General features: G+C 40.2%; 1 protein-coding gene and 1 pseudogene across 1 annotated transcript; one reads left to right on the forward strand and one right to left on the reverse strand.

Moving 5' to 3' along the window:
* Positions 1–11,162: 11,162 nt before the first annotated feature.
* LOC119001558 (olfactory receptor 2Z1-like) lies at positions 11,163–12,119 on the forward strand (annotated as a pseudogene).
* Positions 12,120–17,455: 5,336 nt separating this feature from the next.
* LOC119001556 (olfactory receptor 7A17-like) lies at positions 17,456–18,379 on the reverse strand. Its single transcript, XM_037066946.1, has one exon. It carries the CDS (start codon positions 18,377–18,379, stop codon positions 17,456–17,458), a length of 924 nt encoding a protein of 307 aa, XP_036922841.1.
* Between the last annotated feature and the right edge of the window lie 6,286 nt (positions 18,380–24,665).

A 24,665-nucleotide genomic window follows, 5' to 3' on the forward strand; every position in this document is an offset into this window, starting at 1 on the left:
GGGAAATGGTGGGGGAGGGGTGTGCAGGGTGGAGGGGAATGAAGGGGGGGAATAGGACAACTGTAATGGCATAAGCAATAAAATATATTAAGAAAAAAAAGAGGAGACATGTGAGAATCCCACAGTTTCTTCCACAACCCCAAACCCCACTGGCTTTTACAGACAGAAATTATGGAAACTTATCTTCCTGGCACTGAAATTCTGGGCTAGGTGTTCTGGTGTGGGGCTGGGATCTCTTGCGCCCAAGGTAACCTTCCCAATTTTTATCTGCCAAACATGGGTGTGGGTGCAGCCATTCCATGTCTCTGTGTCTCTGTGCCTCCATGCGCCTCTGCTCTTACTACCTGTCTGAATGTGTGTGACTTCTTTAATTTCTAGGTTGTGAGACTTCCGTATAGCTCGATTTTCTGACAATTCTGGGTCATAGTTGTTTTAAAGTTTAATTGTAACTTTATCTGTGGCTGTGCGAGAGGGTGAGCCAAATTTACGTATGTCTCCATCTTGACCAGGGTCATTTATTTTTCACAACATTCATCTGAAGTTATGTTTGCTATCCTACATCACTTCCAGGAAGAAGGAAATTGAGGCTCAGGTTTAACAATTACCTTGAGAAGCCATTATAATTTATTGTGCACATTCTTGACTTATATAGAACTGAAAACATGAGGTATGGACTACAATTTTTATGACTTTTATTCATCACATAGTATATTTTCATCATGTTCCAGTTATATTATATAATTATACTTTAATAAATTACTTAGAAGAAATAAACATAGCAGTGCATGGACTGGAGTAGGATCTAGGGATCAGGTAGCTGATTCACACTAAGAAATGGTAGAAGGTATCCATTCTACCTGGGAAAAATGCCAAGTGCAATCTAAAAAGGAAACTAAATGAACAAAATAAAGCAGAAACAAATTCATAGACACAGAGACAAAACTAATGGTTATTTGGGAGGGAGAGTATGGGTGGGGGAATAACATGAAGGGGATAAGGAAGTATAAATATCCAGTTATAACATAAGTCATGCGGATGTAAAGTAGGGCATAGGGAATAGAGTTGATAATACTGTGTCACCATGTATGGTGACAAATGGTTACGAAACTCATTATAGTCATCACTTTTTAGGTAATAAATATTGAATCACTATTGTCTCTCCCCCAGAAATATCAACAATTTCAACACCTACAAAATTCAACACAGGGTTTCCTGCTCAATGTGCATGCATGCCTGAAAGAAGCATGCACCTCACATTGAAGCATTTAAAGGTGGGCAAGCAGGAACAAATAGGGAAAGCAAGAATGGTGGAGGGCTCAGAGTAGCCACAAACACAGACTTCCAACCTGGAGCTAACAGCAGGGTTCCTCCTAGAGAGGGGAGAAAGCAGGTTGTGGCTGGTCTCCTCCTTCAGCTGGGAGGCCCAGAGAGACTCAATGGGCACTCCTTCAGGAATGAGCAGTGTGAACTGCATCTGAGCCAACAGACCTGGGCAACAACACAGCTCAGGGGTTCTGAATATCAGCTGTCAGACAGTTGGCATTCAGACAAAAAAAATAAAGCCATTGAGTCCTGGTGTCCTATAGACTCCCAAAACTCACCTTCCCTTGCTCCTGGTGTTGGGTTGTGAAGCACTTTGTCTGCAAATTCAAGAAGTGTTACTACAAATGTTTCCTCTGAGTAAAGGCTGCACTTGGTGACTGATCCCTGCCTAGGGTGCTGAGATGGTGTGGACCCATGGAGGTCTGAGTTCACTATTACCAAGAAGAGAAATTTAAGAGGGCTGCCAGGTTACCCCAGACAACCTACCCCCAAGCATTGCCACTACATTGACTGCAGCTGCTGGTGTCAGCTTTGGGATTCCACAATTTCAAAACCTTGTCACTCAGCACCACCTATTAGCAAAGGATGGCAAGATTTCTTCATAGCAATCTTCTAGAAAAATGCCACATGTACATAGATGCCTAGACAAGGAAGAAATGAATCAAATACCATGAACAACCAAGCTAATGAGGCAGCTTGGGAAGAAAATAAAAAACCTCCAGAAAGCAAACTTGAACACATGGAAACATGTGATATAAATTACAGAGAATTTAATATTGCAGTTCTGAAAATACTCAACAAGATGCAGGAAAGTACAGACAATTTAATGTAGTCAGAAAACAAATTTCTGAATAACACAAGTACTTTACCAAAGAGATTAAAACTTTAAAAAAGAATCAACTAGAAATTCTCTTTTATTCTCAGTAAAAGTCATCAGAATGAACTAGTGAGCATAGGAATTAAAGCCGACCAGATGGAGAAGAGAATCAGTGATATCCAACATAGAAATCTAGAAATGATGCAGAGGGAGGAAGAAAGAGACTTTAGCATATGAAAATGAAAGAGCTCCACAAGAACTATCTTACTTCATGGGGAAAAAGCAATATAAGAATAATAAGCATAACAGAAAAAAGAAAGGGAAGAGGGAACAGAGAGCCTATACAAACAAATAACTGATGAGAACTTCCCAAACCTCTGAAAAGAGCTAGATCCTCAAATCCAAGAAGCAAACAAAACAAATTTAATCCAAAGAGGGTCTCTCTAAGGAACACTGTATTAAAACTTTAAAGAAAATAATGTCAAAAAATAAATTCTCAAAGCAGCCAGGGCAAAGAAGGAAGTGACCTACAAAGGAAAGCCCATTGGGTTGTCATTACACTTTTCAGCAGAATCTCTACAAGCCAGAAGAGAGTGGAACCAAATATTCAAACTACTGTTGAAAGAGAAATTACTAGCCAAGAATAATATATCCAGCAAAGTTATCCTTTAGATATGAAGGAGAAATAAAGACTTTGAGGACCTCCATTGAAGGAAATACTCAAGGGGATTCTTTTACTTGAAACAAAGAATGGAAGGTCACAACACTAGGAGTAAGATCACCAACAAATCTGAAGAATAAACAGGGATAATTTGTGACAAAACTTAAACTGGGAGTAAATAAGGAGGCTAGAGATCAGATGCATTAGAAAAAAAAACTACTCTATATTGAAACTTTCTTTTCATAAGCCAAATTATAACCACACACAAAGAATCCAAAACAGACACAGAGCTTACAAAAGAAGACGAAAGAAGTATGGAATACCACCAAACTAAAACAATGGACAGAAACACAAAGATAAAAAATCAACGGAGACCAGAAACACCAGAACAGATTAAATGATTAAATGGTTATAGGAAATCCTTATATATAAATAAACAACTAAATTCAAGTGAACTGAATTCTCTAATAAAAGAGGCACACAGTAGCAGATTGAAACAAACAACAAAACTGAACCATATGCTGCCTTCATGAGACACATCTAAGGTGCAAAGACCAAGGTAGACTCAAAGATAAAGTGTAGAAAATGGTTCTTCAAGCATATAACATTCATAGAAAACCACGTGTAGCCATACTTATATCTGATGAAAGAGATTTCAAAATAACAAAAGTCACAATACATCAAGAAGATATAACACTTCTTAATATATGAGGGGGACCCAAAACACCGAAATCCATTCATTAAAAATTGTGTATTTATTCTTACATGTTTAAGCTTCAGTCACTTTTAAAGTGCTCTTCATTTAATGCAATACACCTATCAAGATGTTTTTTCCACATCTTGGAAAAAACAGTTTTTGAACTCATTGATTTTGATGCCTTTTAGTGCTTCTGCTGTTTTTTGTTTCACCTCTTTCACGTCAGCAAAACGTTTCTCTCTTTTTTAAAAAATATTTTATTTCTTTATCTTTAGAGGGGAAGGGAAGGAGAGAAGAAGAGAAATATCAATGTATGGTTGCCTCTCATGAGTCCCCTGCTGGGAACTGGCCTGCAAGCCAGGCATGTGCCCTGACTAGGAATGGAACCGTGATCGTGTGGTTCCCAGGCCTGCGCTCAATCTACTGAGCTACACCAGCCAGGGCCAAAACGTTTCTCTTTGAGAACTTTTTTTTTATCTGCGGGAACAAAAAAAGTTGCTTGGTATGAGATCGGGTGAATGGCAGGGTTGGGTACAGAAATCATACCAGTTTTGGTAAAAACTGCTGATCACTCAGCACAGAGTGGGCAATTGCAGTTGTAAATCACCCATCATAAAATGTACAAACTCGTTGAGTCTTCAAAAAAATTCATTGAAGCTGAAGGCAGCCTCTCAAAACACCACCAGCTGGTTCACTGTTACAGATGGGATCCCAGAACACTCATGTAGAGGAAGAAATCTGTACTACAAGGGGCCAGCACTCCAGAAGATAATTCTGCATTTTGGGGCATCCCCTCTCATACAAGAACCAACCAATGAATGCATAAATAAGTGGAGCAACAAATTGAGGTCTCTCTCTCTCTCTCCCCTTCTCTTTATTTAAAATCAATTTTTTAAAAAAGAGGCCCTGGCTGGTGTAGCTCAGTGGATTGAGCACAGGCCTGCGAACCAGACGATCGCAGTTCGATTCCCAGTCAGGGCACATGCCTGGGATGCAGGCTAGTTCCCTGCGGGCCAACTCCCAGCAGGGGACGCAGGAAAGGCAACCATACATTGATGCTTCTCTCCCTCTCTCCTTCCCCTCTAAAGATAAATAAATAAATAAAATTTAAAAAAATTTAAAAAAAAAGAATGCCACATAAAGGAAGAAATGTCCTGACCCAGGAAACATCTTTCTGGCTATCCTACCACCATCACTGCCTCATTATGTAACTCAGGAGAAGTCTCCTGGACACCAGAATTCGGGCAGTAGGGCCTTGCGTCCATTTGCTGTAATGGATTCCTACATCTCTTGTTCCTGACTATATGTAAACAGGAGGACGTGGACATCTGTCATATATAGTTGTCCACATCAGTGTTTCCCACTCTTCCTGTGGTTGGGAGATGAGTAAATGTTTTTCCACAGACTTCCAGGGACTATCCAAACACCAAGTGCTCTAGACTCTCATTCTGACTAACTTTCTATCTAGCAGAACTGGAGAGGCTGAGGGGTTTCTGATGCAGCAGCTCTCCCTGGAGCCTCTATCCCCAGAGAATGACATCCATCTCTGCATACACAGAGGCAGCACTGAGTAAGCCCATGATGCTATTGCAGGGAGGTTTTATTAGGATCTGTCTTGCAATAAGGGTGGTTAACAAGCTCATGGGGTACTGAGAAAGGCCCCTCACTCTGCACACAGACCCTGGTGAGTTGGGGTGAGAATTTGAAATCCAGCCTGTGGGGAACTTGGGGGACCAGGTGGGATTGACATTTGACATTAATGGAAAGATGTATCCAAAGACTTGCTGATGTTGTTTTGCACAGATATGATGGGTTGAGTGTATACAGGTATTTGAATGCAAAAACGAAATTTTGTCTGCCTCTTTGACATTTGCCAATCCACAAGGAGATGTCCTGTTATGCTAAATTCTTAGTCTTTCCATGTCTATCTTTATTGCTAGAACCTAAGAAAGTCGGGCTTTTAGACAGAAGGAAGTCATCTATGTTGGTGTTTAATTTATAAAAGCTGTTGGAAGCAGCCAGGCATGGGCACTTGACCAAAATAACTCATCTGGCATGGTTTGGGTCATTCCCCAGTTCCCCTTCTCAGGACCCGTCATTCTCCCCTCTTCTGCACCGAGTACTTTTCAGTTCTGAACTCCTGGGCAGAAGAGCTGATCACAGATTTCAAGAAATATGCAGCATTCAGACTTGGCAGTACATAGGATCTGGAATCAGATGAGGCTTCAAATTCTAGCCTGTGCTCTTAGTCAGTGTGTGACTTGAAATTAGTCACTTACCCTCTCTCAGTCCATTTGTCAATAACATTAGTTCCAAAAAATATATTATTTTCCCACAGAATGTATTCATTCAGCAATGATTAATTAAACAAACTCTTCTGTGGTTTCTTTAGCTGGGTTAATTGGATGTGAGGATTAAATAAACAGTAAATGACAGTGTTCTGCCAAACTGCTATTTGATTATTTAGGTGACCAAGGGTCCAGAATATGCCTGGTCATGACAGAGAGATGTGAATGTTTTATTGGTAACAAACGGTATGTTATGTTGATGCCTGTCCCCTGGTCACTTAGTGTCACCAGAGGAACCACTAGTCCCAAATTTCTACATCATTCAAGTAAGTGGGGACAGGAAGAGGTGAAACCACAACTTGGAAACTTTCCAAAGAGGCTCCTCTTCAACCCACATGAGAGGTATGGCTTTAGGAGCCACAGTGAGAGGACTCAGCCCAAATTAAAATAAGCCATGGTTAGTTCTGCCCACCTCTGCATGTCTGACTGACAGGGAAGAGGTTAGATGGATGGGATATTTTTTTCCAAAATATATCTTGGATGGAAAGAGTTTGTTAAAAGCTCAGGACACAAGGGAATCACAGCCAGAATCTCCAGCCACAGAAAAACTAAGTGTTAAAGATTACAAAAACCCCAGGGCAAGCTTTTTAAAAAAGATTGATCAATAGTAATGGGCACCCTGGAAGGAAAGATGAGTTTGGGGAAATGCAGGACTCTGTGTCTGTGTGTGTTTTTGCGTGTGCGTGTGTATAACAAATCCTGAAACATCTGTTACAGTGTTTGGGGGGAGTGTGTTGAATACAAAGGGAAACAGGAGATTCTTGGGAATCAGATCCCTCTTTTGCTCAGATTTTGGCTCTGTTGCTTCCTCAGTGGGTGATGCTAGAAAAGTCACCACACTTCTCTGAAACTCTGTCTTTTCTTCCTAAAAATACAAATAATATCTACAGACAGTGTTTCTTTTCTATGGTAATAACATATATACAGTAAAAATAAAATAGAAATTTACCACCTTAGCCCTGGCTGATGTAGCACAGTGGACTGACCATGAGCCTGTGAAGAAGGGTCACTGGTTGGATTACTAGTCAGGGCACATGCCTGGATTGCAGGCCAGGTCCCCAGTAGGGGGTGAGTGACAGGCCACCACACATTGTTGTTTCTCTCCATCTCTTTCTCCATTATTCCTGTCTCTAAAAATAAGTAAATAAATATAATATTTATATTAAAAATTACCATTTTAATCACTTCTAGATGTACTGTTGATGACATTAAATATATTCACATTGTTGTGCAAACATGTCTACCATCCATCTCCAGACTTGAGGATTAAAGTGTTAAGCATGTAAACACTGGATGCCTTCTACAGTCACCACTCAGTTGGCATCAGCTCCTTTCAGGGTGAGGATATATGAGTGGACAGAGCGAGATCACATTCATTTGGCCACTTAAATAGCCTGTGGTGGGAGTTTGCAGGAAAAGCTATTTTACCAGCTGGGAGACTTAGTGGTTTGGAAATTGATAAGTTAGCAAAAAATTGCAAGGGTTTGTTCATTTCTGTATGAAGACATGAAGAATGAGAGATTCTCAGAGTTTTTGCTGGGTCTGAGCTTACTGTAATTCTAGAATAAAAATCTGGAAGAGGAATTGCTGAGTACAGTCCCTGCAGATTGTCACTATCCTATCTCTACACCAAAGGTTCTCAACTGGGAGTGATTCTGCCTCTCTGGGGGACATTTGACCAGGTGTGGAGTCATTTCTCATTTTCGTGACCAGGGGTGAAAGAGAGTACTGGTATTAAGTGCATTAAGGCCACGGGTGCTGCTAAACTTCATGCAAGACAGTTCCTCACAACAAAGACTTACCTCTCCCTGAATAATGCTGAGGTGGAAAATCCCAGTTGTAAACTAGTAGAGTTGGAGATGAATGAACTTTTAGAGACTGTGCTATAGGATCTCAGAGACCAGAGAAGAGACATGCAGGTTTCTCTCCTGGAAGTACAAGGATATCATAGAGCAGCACTACAGATGATGATCTAGACAGGGTGAGCCTTGACCATGGAAGAGGCCATAATATTGAACATAGTAGCTGTGCCATGTCCATGGGGGATATGTTTTTAGATCCCCAGGTGGTTCCTGAAACTGCAGAAAGTATCAAACACACACACACACACACATATGTTTACATACATTTTTCTCATATATATATACTTTCACTGAAAGGAAGCACTTAGTGTGGCATATCCAAATCTCTAGCACCACTACCCTTGCACTTTGAGGCCAGTATTAAGTGAAATAAGTGTTACTTGAATGCAAGCACTGTGATACCATGACAGTGGATGATAAGCAAGGTTGCTACCAAGTGATGAATGGTGGGCAGCACCAGCAGTGTGGACATGATGGCCAAAGACAGGATTCACATCCTGAGTTCAACAGAGCAGGAGAACCTGAGAGTTAATCACATTACTCAGAATGGTTTGCAGTTTAAAACTTATATGCTGGTTTTTTTCTGAAAAGTTTCATTAAATATTTTTGGCCTGTGGTTGGCTGCAGGTAACTGAAGGTACAAAGGGTCCACTGTACTAATAGCACTAGAAGCCAGCACTGCTGAGAATGCCCTGTGTGTCTGGCATGGTGCTGAACACTCATCATCCATACTTTCCACCCAAGAGCATTAGCAATAATTTTCTAATTATACAATTTATATATTATTACAATACATTATATTTAATAATAGGAATCACAGTTTACTTACTGAGCACTTGCCACATGACAGGCACTAAACTCTTAACATCATCCTTTTGTTTAATCTTCACAGCAGTGCCTGTGACCAGATTACTACTACACATTTTATGGATAAAGAAACTGAGGTTGAGTAGCTACCCAAGATCATGCTGCTACCAACAACTTGACCTGGTACCAAGCTCATTTTAATCTTACTCCTGGGTACACTCTCCTAACCACCAACCCACATTGCCCATGTGCTAAATTCCTTCTTCTTGGAACAACTTTGCCTCCTCTCGCTGCTGGAAAAACTCCAACTAGACCTTCAACATTCAGCTAAAACATGTCCTCCCTTTTGAAGCCTTTCTCAACCTGATCCCAGGCACAATTTCATCCCCTGGATACCAAAAGTGCTGGGCATGTGTCTCTGTCACCCTGCTGATGAGACTGTTCTGAAATGATATGAACAATGCTTACGTTTCCTCAAATTCTAAATTTTATAACCACAGAAATAAGTTATCTTAGTCTCTTATGTCAATGACTTTGGAAAATGCCCCCAGTAAGGCATCCCTTTCTATTTTTAGTTGGATTCCACTGATGGAAATGTTGTTAGGATAAACCACACGGCTGGCCTCACAAACGTCCACCTCCCATTAGTGGGGAGCAGCTGGTTCTACCACATCTTTCTTATTGAAGCTCTTCTGATACAGAGAACATTTGTCATCTCTTCTTAGAGGCTTCCCTGACCATTCCTTGTGGTGCTCCAAGCCGTTCCCTACAGAACATTCTACCCAGTTCCCTCATGTACTTCTCTTTAACACAAAGAGCTTGGCCATTTATCTCTTTTGTATTGGTACCCTGATGGAGAGTATGGTGTCCAGGGAAACAGGGACCCTGCCTGGTTGATCCACCTTTGAATGTTTCATGCCCAGCCCAGCACATACCAAATTTTGTTGAATGCATGTTTGAAAGGGGCTTGGATGTGAGAGATAAATTAGGCTAGTGAATAATAAAGACTGCCTTGAAGGCCATGTGAGGATGGCAGCCTTAGGACAAAGAGCTTCAGAGAGGATCTCAATAGAATCCACTTGCCTCTAAATGACCTGTCTTGCTGCGTCTGTAACTACCAGAAACTGAAAATAAACACTCTTCTGGTCCTGCACTGTTCAATGGTGGGATTGTGTGTGGTGTATAGTATTCCAAGTCAATCTGAGGTTGCTTGGGGGCTTGGAGGTTGCCAAGGGAATTAAGCACCCCTGTTTTAGGTGGTAAGTTCCTTCTTGTCCCTGGCCATCTTTCTTGTCCAGTCATGAGGCAGACCTTTCCATCAGAGTCTGCCTGTTGTGGCTGATGGTGAGAATGAATGCACAGGTGACAACAATCTTGTGAAGAAAAAGGGAACAGGCACCACTACTCTCTCAAGGGGAGAGTGCCTGTGGGTGCCTTGGTCACTCCCTCAAGAGAGGAGGGCCCCAACCCTTGCCTAGACAGGCTTTTATTGTTTTCCTGGGGTCTTACATCAGAGAAAGATTTATTATCTATTACATAGAATATCATTGTCTACATTTTGGGTACAATCAAAGAAATGAAAATAACATGCAGAGGGGAATGACGATGAGCTGATTAGCTCTATACTTGGGAGAACTCATACATGCTTTGAATATTACCTTGAAGATAGACAATACATATTTGTTGTTTTAGACCAGGGTGATAGAGTTTTAGCAAGAGCAAGCTGTAACAATCTGTATGCATTTTCTAGGCCTGATTCCCATGGGAAAACTCGGTTTAAAGTTCTGGCTTCTGCCTAGCACTTCGCTTCTGTAGGTTTCCCATACAGAGCTGAGTCACATTTGCCAGACTAAAACAAACCGGTCCCCTAAACACTCAGGCAATATTTATTAGAGACTCGCGAACTTCCAGGACTGGTAGCTTACTCTAGTCCTTGAAATTGAGTCACACTACTCACATGTTGCTACTCTCCCATCCAATGCAACAAAGTCACCAATAATCATAGGCTATCTACACTACCTTCCTAATCCAAGGCCATTTGACCCCCAAGTGGTACCCAAGTGTCCTTATGGCTTGAACTCCCTAGATTCACACCTTCCATTTGACCCCAGTGCTGGCTCACAATGCATTTCTCTTTGCTCCAGATGCTTACCCAGGTATTTCGACCCGGGCCTTTATCTCTGTTTTCTTGCTTGCATTGTTGCTTCAGATCCATCCCTTATTTCACCTCCAAGCATTTTCAAAATCTCACCTCGACTTTGGCCACGGATCATTGAGATGAGAGCTGTTGAAATGTTCTACTGGGGCTGTTTCTGTTCCTGACTTGGACCTTAAAATGTGTAACAAAAGAGTCAGTGGGAAGCTGTTCTGTGGGATGTGGCCAAGTGTCTTATTCAGAGATGCAAGCTACTGCTTTCTCATCCCATGGCCATAACAAATATCACTAACAGATTTCACTAACTGATTATGGCTTCCCCCTCTAGTAATTCTGGCAGAGACCTCACAACTCTTCTCAAGATTGCACTATAAGCAACCATTACCACTCAATGGCCATTGGCAGGTGGGATGAAACTTATTTTCCAGCCTCACTTAGTCATTTTGCTATTGATCTCCTGTTCTGCCTGCAGTAAAGGCATATTCTGTAAAAATGGGAGGTGTGAACCAATCAGTTACCTCTGACTTCCTTCTGGTGGGCCTCTTCAGTCGCTCAGGGTCAAGTCAGCTACTCTTCTCTCTAGTGGCTGCCATGTTTATCATGGTCCTTCTGGGCAACACTGTTCTTCTCTTCCTGATCTACATGGACTCCTGACTCCACACACCCATGTACTTCCTGCTCAGTCAACTGTCCCTGTTTAATGTAGGCTTCCCCCTGGTCACCATCCCCAAGATGGCATCAGACTTCCTACAGGTGGAAAGTTCCATCTCCTTTGGGGGTTATGCAGCTCAAATATTTTTCCTTATGCTCATGGGTGTGGCTGAGGGCATCCAGTTGGCACTCATGTCCTATGAACCTTATGTGGCTGTGTGCCACCCCCTGCAGTATCCTGTGCTTATGAGGCTCCAGGTGTGCCTGCTCATGGTGGGCTGCTCCTGGATGGCAGGTGTGCTCAGTGCCTCCATCTAGACCTCTGTCACTCTGCACTTCCCCTACTGTGCCTCCCCGCATTGTGGACCACTTCTTCTGTGAAGTGCCAGCCCTGCTAAAGCTCTCCTGTGCAGACACCTCTGCCTATGAGTTGGCGCTGTCCATCTCAGGGGTGCTGATCCTTGTGTTTCCCCTGTCCCTCATGGCCATCTCCTCTGGCCATGTGTTGGAGGCTGTTCTGCGCATGAGCTCAGAGGAGGCCCGGCACAAGGCCTTCACCACCTGCTCCTCAAACATCACTGTCCTGGGGTTCATTTATGGTGCAGCTGTGTTCATGTACATGGTACCTGGTGCCTACTATAGCTGACAGCAGGACAACATGGTCTCTCTCTTCTACAGCCTTATTACGCCCATGCTTTACCCCCTCATCTACAATCTGAAGAACTGGGAATGCTAATGGCCTTGATGAAAGTGATCCACAGGGATGCGCTTAGACCACATTGGGGGCTGCTGGTGTGATCGCAGCAGTCTTCCATCCCGCCTTTCACTTCAAAGCACCCACGTGTGAGGCAGTTGCTGAGAGCGTCTCTTAAAGGCTGTGTCAGCTTCTTCTCATGTCATGACTAGCTGAGTTCATGTTTTCTCCCATGGACTTGTGGAAATCAATGGTATCAGCCCCAGCCACTTGTTGTATATTCTTTCCCTACTCTTTAGCACTATTTACATGAATGAAAGGCCCTACTTTGTAAAGTTGAAATCTTGCTGAAACAACAGAAATTTACTTTCTCACTGTTCTGGAGGCTGGGGTGTCTAAGATCAAGGTGCTGGCTTATTGTTTTTTTGGTGAGGGCTCTATTCCTGGCTGTAGAGAGCTGCCTTTTCCCTGTGCCCTCAAATGGCAGAGAAGTACTCTGGTGCCTCTGCCTCTTCTCATAAGTGCATTGGACCTGTGGGATTGGGGCCCTCCATCATGACCTCATTTAACATTTATCCTTCCTCACAGACCCTGTCGCAAATACATTCGCATGGGAGCTCTGGGCTTCAGTACATGAATTCTGGGGAGGGACACAAACATTCAGCCTATACTGAATGAATAATTCTAATGATTAACGATCGCAATTAATTAGAATTAAAATAAGATATATTTAGTATAAATAAAATATATAAATGATAATAGTCATACATGATCAATATTAAGTAATTCTAAGAACTTAAGATTGGTAAAGAATAATCATGTTAGTAACACTAACATTTGTTGACCACTTGTTTTGACGGTCGTACATCGCTTCCCCCTCCCAGCAGCTTTGCGGTGCAGAAACTGTGATGCTTTATGTGTGCATGAGAAAATGAGTCCCCAAAGAGAAAGAGTAATTCACCAATGGCTGCACAGGGGCAAGTGGCAGAACTGGTGGTTGAACACCGGTGTTTCTGTTAGTAAAGACACGGTTCTTTAAGCAATTGTGCTCTATTCACTGTTGAGCAGGTGATGACTGCAGTGGATTGTATGTCTGCATGTTTTGGATATTTGGACCAGGCAACATCAAAATGAACCATCAAACCCTGGGTAATGTAAAAGGTAATGGGGTCAAACTCCATGGTATATTAAAAACATTTCTTAAAACTGAAAGAGCTATTAGGATATCCATTCTTTATCAAGGAATGGCTATTTTATCAGGGCTTTTTTAATCCTGATCATTTTATGTTTTTAAATTTAATTTATTTATTTTCAGTCAGAGCAGAAGGGAGAGAGAAAGAGACAGAGAGAAACATCAATGTGTAGTGGCCTCCCCTCTCCCCAACCCCAGCATTCAGGGGGCCTGGCCTGCAACCCAGGCACGTGCTCTGATTGGGAATCAAACCAGCGACCCTTTGGTTTGAAAGCAGCAGTCAATCCACCGAGCCACACCATCCAGGGCTAAAATATAACTGCATTTTAGAAATGCACTTCAACTCATTCATGGATCCAACAGGCTTCAGAATAAAAATAAAGAATGTTTTAAGAAAATAGCACTAGCTATTAATCATAAATGCTCTTGTTGAAGAGGACATGTAGAATTATCTCACTTTAATATTCTCAAAGTAATTAGTAGAATTCTGCATTGCAGTGACGTCTTTTAAAATAGAGGCTTGATAAACAAGGTATATTTACAACTTTGTGAACAGCTCTCTTATATTGAAAGTTTTCTGGGACATTATAGATGGGTTAATTTCTATCAAACTTGTCCTTATTACTTACATTTGTATTTTTTTTTTTTTTGGTGGGAGCTCACATGTGTAAAGATGTGGACCAACTGACATCTTTCCCACAATTTACACTCAAGATTTACCCAGTAACTCCTTTCTGGCCTTTGAAAGGAACTGGCATGACTAGAGTCTTTCCACACTTTTTGCATTGATACACTATCTCTACACTGTGCCCTCCCATGTCTTCAGTTGTGTGGCAAATAAAGTTTTTTCCACAACGTCTGCATTCATAGAATTTTTCTCCACTGTGAATTCTTTTGTGTATTTCAAGCTAAATGAGAAATAAAAGCGCTACCATATTGCTCACATCATACAATTTCTCTCTGTAACTTTTTTTATGGCCTCAGTAACCTCAATAACATCTGAAGTTCTTGCAACTGTTACATTTACAGGGCTTCTCTGATACATGAGTTCTTCTGTGTGTTTGTAAAGAATTGTAATCTCTAGAGGCTTTACCACATTGCTTCCATTCACAGGGTCTCTCATGTGCCACTTTCATGTTTTTGAAAGGGCGAGGAATGTATAAGGGCTTCTCTGCATTGTACTTATTCATAGGGTTTCCCTCGGGTGTGCAGGTTCATGTGTGTTTTTTACCTCAGGTTATTGGAGGTTTTCCCACATTTCTAACATTCATGGGATTTCTCTCCAGTATGAAGTCTTTTGTGTGTTTCAAAGGAAATGTGATCTCTGTGGGCTTTACCAGCTTATCGACATTCATCGGGTTTCTCTCGAGTGTGCTGTCTTGTGTGTACTTTAAGATTTGGTGTTGGGAGAATGCTCTCCCACAGTCCTTGCATTCATAGGGTTTCTCTCCAGTGTGAGTTCTTTCTTGTTTACGAAGAGAACTGGGACTACTGGGGGCAATACCCCATGGCTTACATTCATTCTGTTTCTCTCCTGTGTGATTTCTTTCACATATTTAAAACATATATTTATATCTGAAGGCCTTTCCACACTGTTTACATTCATAGGGTTTCACTCCAGTGTGCAGTCTCATGTGTACTTTAAGGTTTGTTTATGGGAGGAAGCTCTCCCACATTCCTTGCATTTGTACGGTTTCTCTCTGGTGTCAGTCCTTTCATGTGTTTGGAAGGCTTCATGATATTTCAAAGCTTTTCCACATTGTTTACATTCATAGGGTTTCTGTCCAGTGTGAGTTTGTTCATGTTTGGGAAACTGACTTGCGATATCTAGAGGATTTCCCACATTCCTTACATTTGTAGGATTTCTCTACACTGTGGTTTCTTTCATGTTTATCAAAAAATTGAAGATAACTGAAGGCTTTGTCAAATTCCCTACATTTATAAGGCTTCTCTCTATATTTTTGACCCTTGTATGCTTCACACCCAATGTGACATGTGATGTACTTATTCAGGGATGACTAATGTCTGAAGGCTTTTCCACCAGTACTGCATTCATGTAGTTTCACTCCAGTGGTTTCCTTGTTCACATTCTTACTTGGAAGAAGACTGAAGTATTCTCCACGTTAATTGCCCTCTTTACTTTCACAAAGTCTCTCTTCTATATGATTTCTGTAAAAAACAAGCAGTACAGTATTAATGTTTGCTTTATTAACAAATTTATATTAAGTAATTGGGTATTTAAACTACCATTTTAAAAAGATTTTATTTATTTATTTTTGAGAGAGGGAGAGAAATATCAATGTGTGGTTGCTTCTTGTGCGCCCTCCACTGGGGACCTGGCCTGCAACCCAGGCATCTGTTTTGGCTGGGAATCAAACCTGCAACCCTTTGGTTTGCAGACCAGTACTCAATCCACTGAGCCACACGAACCAGGGCTAAACTCCTTTTTAAAATTTATACCAAAGTGTATATTTTCTGCCTTGTCTGAATTCTTTAAAATAAAAGGAATGTACCCATGCTATTCTCAAAATGTTATACTCATAAGTGAAATTTATTGATACTATTTTGAAGTAAACTCTTTTGAAGATACTACCTTGACAATGACCATCTAATGTCACATGTAAGAATACATTTTTGGTAAAAACATTCTAGAAATAACCAAATTTGAGGCAAAGTTTATTTGTTTTTTTTCTCCTTTTTAAGTTTTATAACATAACAGGATTTCATCATGATCCACTACATTTCGTTGTGGGTGTGACACACCTTAGTTTTCTCCCCTGGTTTTTGTCCTAATCTTCAATGTCATGATCTTCCCATTTTTTTCTTCGAAGTAGGCCCGAAAGATAAAACTTCAAAATATTATAAATTAGATACAAATTATTGGTGTTTAGGCTCATTTTTTGCTGTGACAATGCCTAGTTTATTTACCTAGTTTATTAATCACCTTTTCAAAAGCCAAATTTGGCAAGATGTCAATAAGCAAGGAACTATCATTCTATAAGTAACAAAGATAAATAAAGGAGTTATGTCAAACCATTTGCTTTTGGTATGGCCTGGTATATGGCAATAGCAAACCAATGCTATAATCAAAGCAAATAGAACTGAGACAATTATAATAATCTGCTACTCTTTACTTTTAACATTTGTACTGATATAGGACAGCATTCACAATTGTGCTTTTATTCAATACATTTCAGATAACTGTATTAAAGCAAGTCCACTGAGGTTCCCTTCCAGGCAGTCAGGAAAGGGTGGAATGATGTGCACATTTCTGCAGAAAAATTGGTGATTGCTTTTCACATGAATGGGGAAGGTTTTAAATCCCGTATGATTCATCCTTTAACCATAAGACTGAAGACATTCCTGAGTATAAATGGGATATATGTTGTATGATATTTATATTGGTCACACACTATCCCTTTGGTGGGTGTGGAAACATTTGCAAAAGGGAAGACATTTCATTTAGAGCACTAGAAGGAATTCTATTTGTAGGGAGCACATTGAAAAATTGCAAGCAGAAACAGAAAAATACCTCAGAAGAAAACACAAAATACTCTATGTGATTCTTCACTCCTCAAACATGGATATTATAATCCACACTGAGTGAGTAGATATGCAGCATAAAAAATATTTTGTACAATAATAAATTGTCTGGCACTTTTTGCTTCATTGTATGGATGGTCATCTGTTACATATTAGGTCAGTCTCTTTATTAAAATGTGTATTTCTTAGTAGACTCTTCTTGGAAACATGGATTTGAAGGTCACCTTTTTGCCAGAGGCTATGTAGGCATGTGGGCACACAGCTGAATGACAGAATGGAGTGTATACAACCAAGAATCCAGCTATAAAACCTACCAGGATGTTCAAGTCTACATTAGCAAGTGGTGCAGTAAAAGTAGTGCTATGAAAAATAATGATGACCATGTAAGTGAAAATTGTAGTCTCAGATGTTGCTCAACAACAAAATTATGTACATGACCTCAGTATCCAAGTGTACTTTTGTCCAGAAGAGTAGTATAATACATGACTACTCTTTCACTAAAACAACAGAAACACTACTTGGAATGGTAAGTGTCATAAGAGAATAACTATGCTAATGTAATTCATCTGAACCCATGATATATATGAGAATTTCTAATAACATATGATCCACAGATTGTATGAACTTGTGTCAGTAATTCTTGCTCTCAAGCTTTGAACATTCAGGGGAACTTCTTCATCCATGTACAGTTGGCCTTTCAAAAGCTTACCTACCAAGGAATCTGTTCAGAGCCCTCTTTATGTCCTTGTTCCTGAGACTGTAGATGAACGGGTTCAGCATGGGTGTGACCACAGTGTACAACACTGAGGCTGTTGCACTTGACTGTGAGCTGTGTGTACCAGCAGAGCCAAGATACACTCCTAGGACTGTTCCATAAAATAAGAAGACAACTGAGATGTGAGATGCACAGGTGGAAAATGCTTTATACTTCCCGTGAGCTGATGAGATTGCACATATGGAGGACACTATCTTAGAGTAAGAATATAGGATCCCAGTAAAAGGTCCACCAGCCAGCAGCCCTGCTGAGAAGTACATCACAATGTCATTAGAAAAGGTGTCAGAACAGGCAAGTTGGACCACCTCTTTGAGTTCACAGAAAAAGTGGGGGATTTCCAAGTCTGAGCAGAAGGACAGCTGCAACACCATTAAGCTTTCTAACAAGGAATTCAGAATACTAATGATCCAGGACACCAGAATCAGCAGCCCACAGAGGCGGGGGTTCATGATGACTGTGTAGTGCAGGGGGTGGCAGATGGCCACATACCTGTCATAGGCCATGGCAGTAAGGATGAAGTCATCCAACACTGCAAAGTGTATATAGAAGTACATCTGCGTGATGCAACCTCCATAAGTGATGGCTTTGCTCTGTGACTGAATGTTCACCAGCATCTTTGGGATGGTGGTGGAGGTGAAACAGATGTCTACCAAGGACAGGTTGGAGAGGAAGAAGTACATGGGCGTGTGGAGGTGGGAGTCTGAGCTGACGGCCAGCATGATGAGCAGGTTTCCCAACACAGTGATCAGGTACATGGAGAGGAAGAGCCCAAAGAAGACAGGCTGCAGTTCTGGTTCCTCTGATAGTCCCAGGAGAAGAAACTCTGAAATTTGTGTAACATTGCCTGGTTCCATGTGGGGCAGGTGACTACCAAAAAATAGAAGAAAATGAATAACTAATTTTTACATTAGTAACTGAGAATAAATGCTACATTTTTCTTTTAGAATGCAAAAAATAATTTTCATATTGGGTTAGGATCTAATTCCTATTAAGGCTTCTCTACTGCCATTGCTCATTAGAATTTCTTTTTCTACCATCATTCTTCTTCAAACACCATGTATATTGCTATTTTATTGGGGATATTGTTCATGTATTTGAGGAATATACTCCTATATTGACTGTAGACCTGTACCAGGCACTGTTCAGAGTATGGGATAATGAAAAACAAATATCTCCACAAACTAAAGATGGAAGAAGAATATAATCAAACACAAATAATACTATAACATATCCAATGGTGCCGATGCTATATAGCAAAGTAAATCACACTGATGGATAGAGAGGAAAGAGGATGCTTCTTATTTTTTTCATTTTTATTGCAACTTTTCTATAACCATTTAACCCTCTAATATTTTCTACTCCCCCACCCCAATAACATACTGTTACACATGTCCATGAGTCCTTTTTCTATTAATCACTCCCCCACTCCCTAACATTTCACTCAATAGCTGTCATCCTGCAGTTTACCTATCCACTAGTCTCTATTTTGCTTGTTAAATCATGTTGTTCACCAGACTCCACATGTAAGTGAAACCATATGGTATTTGTCTTTCTCTGACAGGCTTACTTCACTTACTGTGAAGTTCTCCAGGGCTGTCCATGCTGAGGGTGTTCTATTTCATAGAGTTTAGTCAAGGCTTGCCAACAGGCAACACTTTAACAAGCACCTCAAAGAAGAATAAGTGGGAACCTAAGGGAGAAAAAGTGTTTGCCAGGCAGAAGAACAGCCAATGTAGAGACCTTGAGGAAGATGGTGGTTTTAGAAAATCAAGGATAAGAACCAGCCAGTGTTTCAGGGGCAGGAGAGATGGTGTTAGAGGATATTAAAAACAATGGGGCCTGTGTGTTGTTGTTGGAACTTCAAGTCACAGAGAGTCCCCTGTACACAATTATGTAAACCAGGAACTTTATTATTCCAGTTCAAAAACATCCTGTGAATTGAAAAGAATCTCCTCCTTAGTTCTTTCCCTTGAAAGAGTTTGCCTGCTGTGTGAATAGTTACCTTGGAATACATGAGTCCAGGTACCCCTGCTCTGAGTACCGCTCTCAATTTACCAGACACACACGGGCACACACAGCTTGGCCTCCTCATGCGTGTGGTCTACATGTTTGTCTCACTCACTATTTAGGCTATGAGGACATATAACTCAAGCTGTCCGGATCAAGTATCTTTTCCCAAAGAATTTAGACTTACTACCTCAATACTGCTGTGGTGAGCCTGCATGCAGAAATAAGCATGGGGTTCCAGATTGCAATGTCCATTTTATGGCCTGTATTTAGAAAAACATAAATGTAGAGGGAGAGAGAAGAATACAATGGACACGAGGAAAAAAAATATTAATTGATAACAAGCTCAGGTGATCTCTGAGAGATGATGAGGAAGAAATGTCTTTGGATTCTGGCAGCTTTCCAACCCTAAGTACACTCCTTTGACCTCAAGCAAAAATAATAAAGAAAAAAAATATACTTGTCCAAGACATAAAGGTAGTTTCCTACATATGGTGTGGAAACACCTTGCACATTCACTACCCCAAGTGAAAACTGCGCAACAACATAAACTAGTATTTTACCAAAGGAAACCTTTTTAATATCAAGTAGTAGAAGACTGGTTTTTCCTGTGCCTCGCCTATATTTATTTGATGAGTGGGTTTAAAAAGGTTAAAATGCAGATGAAACAAAACCCTCCCTCACTTTTCTCATGTGGTCCTCTTTATTTCTTGGGCTTCAGGTTTGGATCTCATTTTTGCCATATCAATAGGACTATCTCATTCTTGTTCTGGTCTTCATCCAAAATGCAAAAGCCTGCCAAGGACGTGACAAATAAAGCCTGCACACTCTATGACAATCCATCCTTTTACACTGAGTAACTTTCTTCATGTGACCTAAGCCCGTCCACGTTATTATGCAAACATTTATTTCACCATACTGTGCCTTCACCATCACAACACTGTACGGGGGAGGAAATGGAGACAACTAACTGTATTGGAACAACAAAAAATAGTGTGGTGATTAAAATGGAAAATAACTAATAATCATAATTGAAAATTGGAAAAAAACACTGAATTAAAAAGAAAACCAAAACAATGCCTGATCTGAGCAAGCAGGGCTTCACCTGCTTTGTTCACCACTGTATTTTTACAAATGTGTGTATATATATTTGTGCACTTACCCAGGAACCAGTTTATCTAAAACTGAAGTAATGAAAGGAATAGCAGCGAGAATAAAACCTGGTTAAATAGAGCAATTTAGCAGCTGCGTTCAAGAAAATGAGGGGAACATCAAAAAGTAATGAAAACAAGATATAAATACCAACATGCATTCGTAATTAAATTGGCAAAGGCACAGGCACAGAAAGTAATGTCTGATGTGCCTAGACATGGTGGCAAAGCAGAGGCTCAGTTTTATTTGTTGGATGAATCAGGAATTAGGCCTCAGGATACAAGTACATTTCACACATAGTAAGGTTGTATTTCTATATATTTCAAGATGTTGGATTGTTGAATAAAAGCTGAAAATATAAACATCCACCTGGAAGAAAATGAAGTTGATCCCCTACCTGGATCATGTTACATAAAATCTGGGGGATTGCTTACTCACTGGGAGAGTAACCAAGCCTTTTAGGTGAACAGATGGAAAACTATATATTAATATTAATGGGTGGTCCAATCCACCATAATCAAGTCAAGAGACTCAGGAGTAAAAGCACAGACATATTTAACAAATAAAATGCAAAACATCTTATGGCCAAAACATACCTAAAGTCATTAAGAAATAATAATTTTTATTTATTTTTATTTTTATATTCTTTATTTTATTGGATTTATTGGGGTACCATTGGTTAATAAATTTCTGTAGGTTTCAACTGTACAACTCTCTAATTCATCACCTGTATGTCGTACTGTGTGTTCAGTACCCCAAGTCAGGTCTCCTTCTGTCAACATTTAACACCACTTTTACCCTTCTGTACATCCAACCACCACAATTTAAAAAAATCATTGAAAAGGCTGACTATGAAAAAATAGTAAGCACTCAGTAATGTTCAAATTATTCAAAAAACATCAAATTCAAATCTCTGGTCGAAATCAGAAAATATTCAGCAAACAACAAAAAAGTTCTTTCACACTTGTCAGCCTGAAGAAAACTTAGAAAAATGTCACATTGACTGTGGTGCAGACTTTAAACAGGTAGCAAAGGGGTGCTCTGTTTTTTCCTGGCAGAACTGTGAAGTGTTACAACATTGGGAGAGTAGTCTGAAGGTAGCTACACATACTACAAGGACCTGTGTCTCTAACGCAGGGCTCCTCAGTCTCTGCAGGACTGACATCCTGGGCCAGGTGTTTGTCTGAGGGGTGGCCTCTCCTGGCTATTGCAGGATGTTCAGAGCATCCCTGGACTTTATTGACACCTCTCATATGACAGCCAAAAATGTCTCCATAGATTGTTCAGTGGCCCATAAGGGAAAAATATATTGCCCCTGGTGGAGAACCAGAGTTTTAACATTACAATCTCAAAATATTTTCATGTATCGTTACAATAGCAATGTATTGAAAAAGTATACCTTAGATTTCAAGTGTGACTAGCACAGCCACACCACAAAATGTTATGTACACAAGAAAATAATGAATTGGCATCTTACACCCTTTTTGACTGGAGGGAAGACCTTAAGTATTGTTGAGTAGGAAGAAAGAGCGGACACATTGAAAAAATGTGTCCACTGCACAATAGATAAAGAACATTTCCGATGGGCCAGAATGCTGTTCATGCATCTGTACAAAAGTGCATGGTGTGTATATGAGCATAATATAGGAAGACAAGATTTAAAGAAAGAAACTAAGACTTTATGGAATAAAGATTACCAGCAGCAAGATAATAAGGTTAAGTACACTGATCACAAAACTATTGTATGAAAAATAATTAAATGAGAAGGGTGGAAATGGGAGGGAGGGGGGAGGATGGGGGGTGGGATGGGATGGGAGTAATAGAAAACTGTACTTGAAAAATAATTAAATAAAAAAATTGGAAAAAAAGAAAAAAAAGAAAAATAATTAAATGAGAATCAAATTCATTTATATTAAGACAGAAATAATAACTTAACAATATCAACATGGGCCACTGACCCCAGATTAAATTAACAAAGACTTGGAAATAAAAGAATGTTATAGAGAGGTTTTTAAAATCAGGGAGAAAGCAGTTTCTAACTTACAATTTCTTCCTACATAGAGATATGTGGATTCACGATTGCTCAAGGAAGGGACACGTAGTCTTCAGTCAAATCTTCATAAAGAGTGCCTTCCACTTTAACAGGAACCTAGTCAACAAAACAACAAGCATGCAAAATATAACCAAAGACCCTGAAATTGAGAACAGGCTGACAGCAAACAGAGAAGGAGGGGAAATGGGGGGGAAAGGTGAAGGGTTTACAGGAACAGTTAGAAAGGACACATGGACAATAACAGGGTAGGGCGAGGGTAGAAACAGGAGAAGGAGGTGGGGAGGACTGGGATGGTGGAGAGGGCTTGGGAGAAAAGGCAGAGAACTACTTGAACAGCAATAAAAAGATTGTTAAAAAGTAAATATAGTGCTGCTGTGGACGGTTTCTTCATATTTTTGGTATACCCATGCACTCCTTCCTTTTGGATATATAATTAACAGAAGAATTGCTTAGTCATATGGCATATGTATGTTCTTATTGCAGTAGTTTTAATATTTATGAAATAATCACAAATTTCTTAAAGGCCTGGGATCATAAAGCAAAATGAGTTAATCTTTTAAATGCCTTTTAAGTGAACACTTCCTTCCAGCATGCATTGATTTTGTGTGTTATGCCTTTGCTGAATTCATACATGTACACAAAAACTACTGTGTGAAAACAAAAATAATTAAATAAAATAAGAAATAGAAAATAAAGCTAACCACAGAAGGCCAAAGGAGCAGTAAAGAATGATGGAGATGTGACCAAGTTGGCAGTATGTGTGTACGGTGATATTTTAGTGCTAAGTACACAGAAGAACATTCACTCTCATTGTGTGTTGACAGCAAGGATTTACAAGTGAAGAATATAAAAGTAACAGCTGTGTATTTTTCAGTAAGAAAAGTAAAAAAAAAGCAATGGAGAGAAAACAATGTGACTGAGTGACACATTTCAGCCCACACAGTTAATAAATACAATTCTCTACATATATGTACATAAAAATATATGTACATAAAAGTATTCAATGAAAACAACAAAGTTGTTGGGAAAACCCCCCTCCAAATCCTTGTTGAGAAATATGCAATAAAAAATAGGAATCAAAGCATGCTGACCCCACTCTGCACATGTCAGGAAATTGCAGACAATTTATAACAGAGGAAACAAATGAATGACTAACCCACAAATGTATTCAGGTCACAGGTGATGAAGTAATGGCAAAGTTAATCTCTTTAGCGCACCTCCTTTTACTTATCAAATACATTATTTTTCATGCTAACTGAATACCCAGACTGAAAGAAAATACTGTGGAATGTAGGTATCATGAACATTGTTGCAAGGTAATATTTCCAAGACATACATTGAATATGGATCTGTCTCATCAATGTGAAACAGTCTCGAGTGTGCCCCATGACAAAAATGAAGAACTGCCATCACTTTATTAGACAACTCTCCACACCTAACGTTCCATTTTCCTACTCCCTGTAGTGCCAAATTCATTGCACGTGTTCCACTTTCATTTGAAACACGTTATGCCTCACATTGCCACCTCAGTTAGGCTTCCATCAGTGAGTTGTGAGCAATGACCCATGTGTTGCTAACTTCAAGGTTTACTTCTTTTTTAAAGATCACAAACAAATCATGAACTAGTTAATCAGGCAAACAAACAACAATTGGTTCCTGACTGTCAAAAGACCTCAGGTGAATGGGCTTGGCTTTGGCTCTCTCTGACCCTTTCCTAGAGCACTTACTGCACCTTTGGCCTCACCTAATCTGGAGCTCTTAGAGGATGGACTCCTGGTGAAGAAAGTCCAGCCTCGGGATGAATGGCAATGGAGGCTGAAGTTCTCTGCCCAGACAAGACAGCAGGAAGGAGGCAAAACTGGTCTCCTACACAAACTTAGGGTTCCAAAAGCAGCAACCAGGTCCCATCCAGCCCAAGGTCACACATG

The sequence above is a fragment of the Sturnira hondurensis genome, unplaced genomic scaffold (genome assembly GCF_014824575.4).
Source record: "Sturnira hondurensis isolate 20B ecotype Veracruz unplaced genomic scaffold, ASM1482457v3 Scaffold0016730, whole genome shotgun sequence".
NCBI lineage: Eukaryota > Metazoa > Chordata > Mammalia > Chiroptera > Phyllostomidae > Sturnira > Sturnira hondurensis.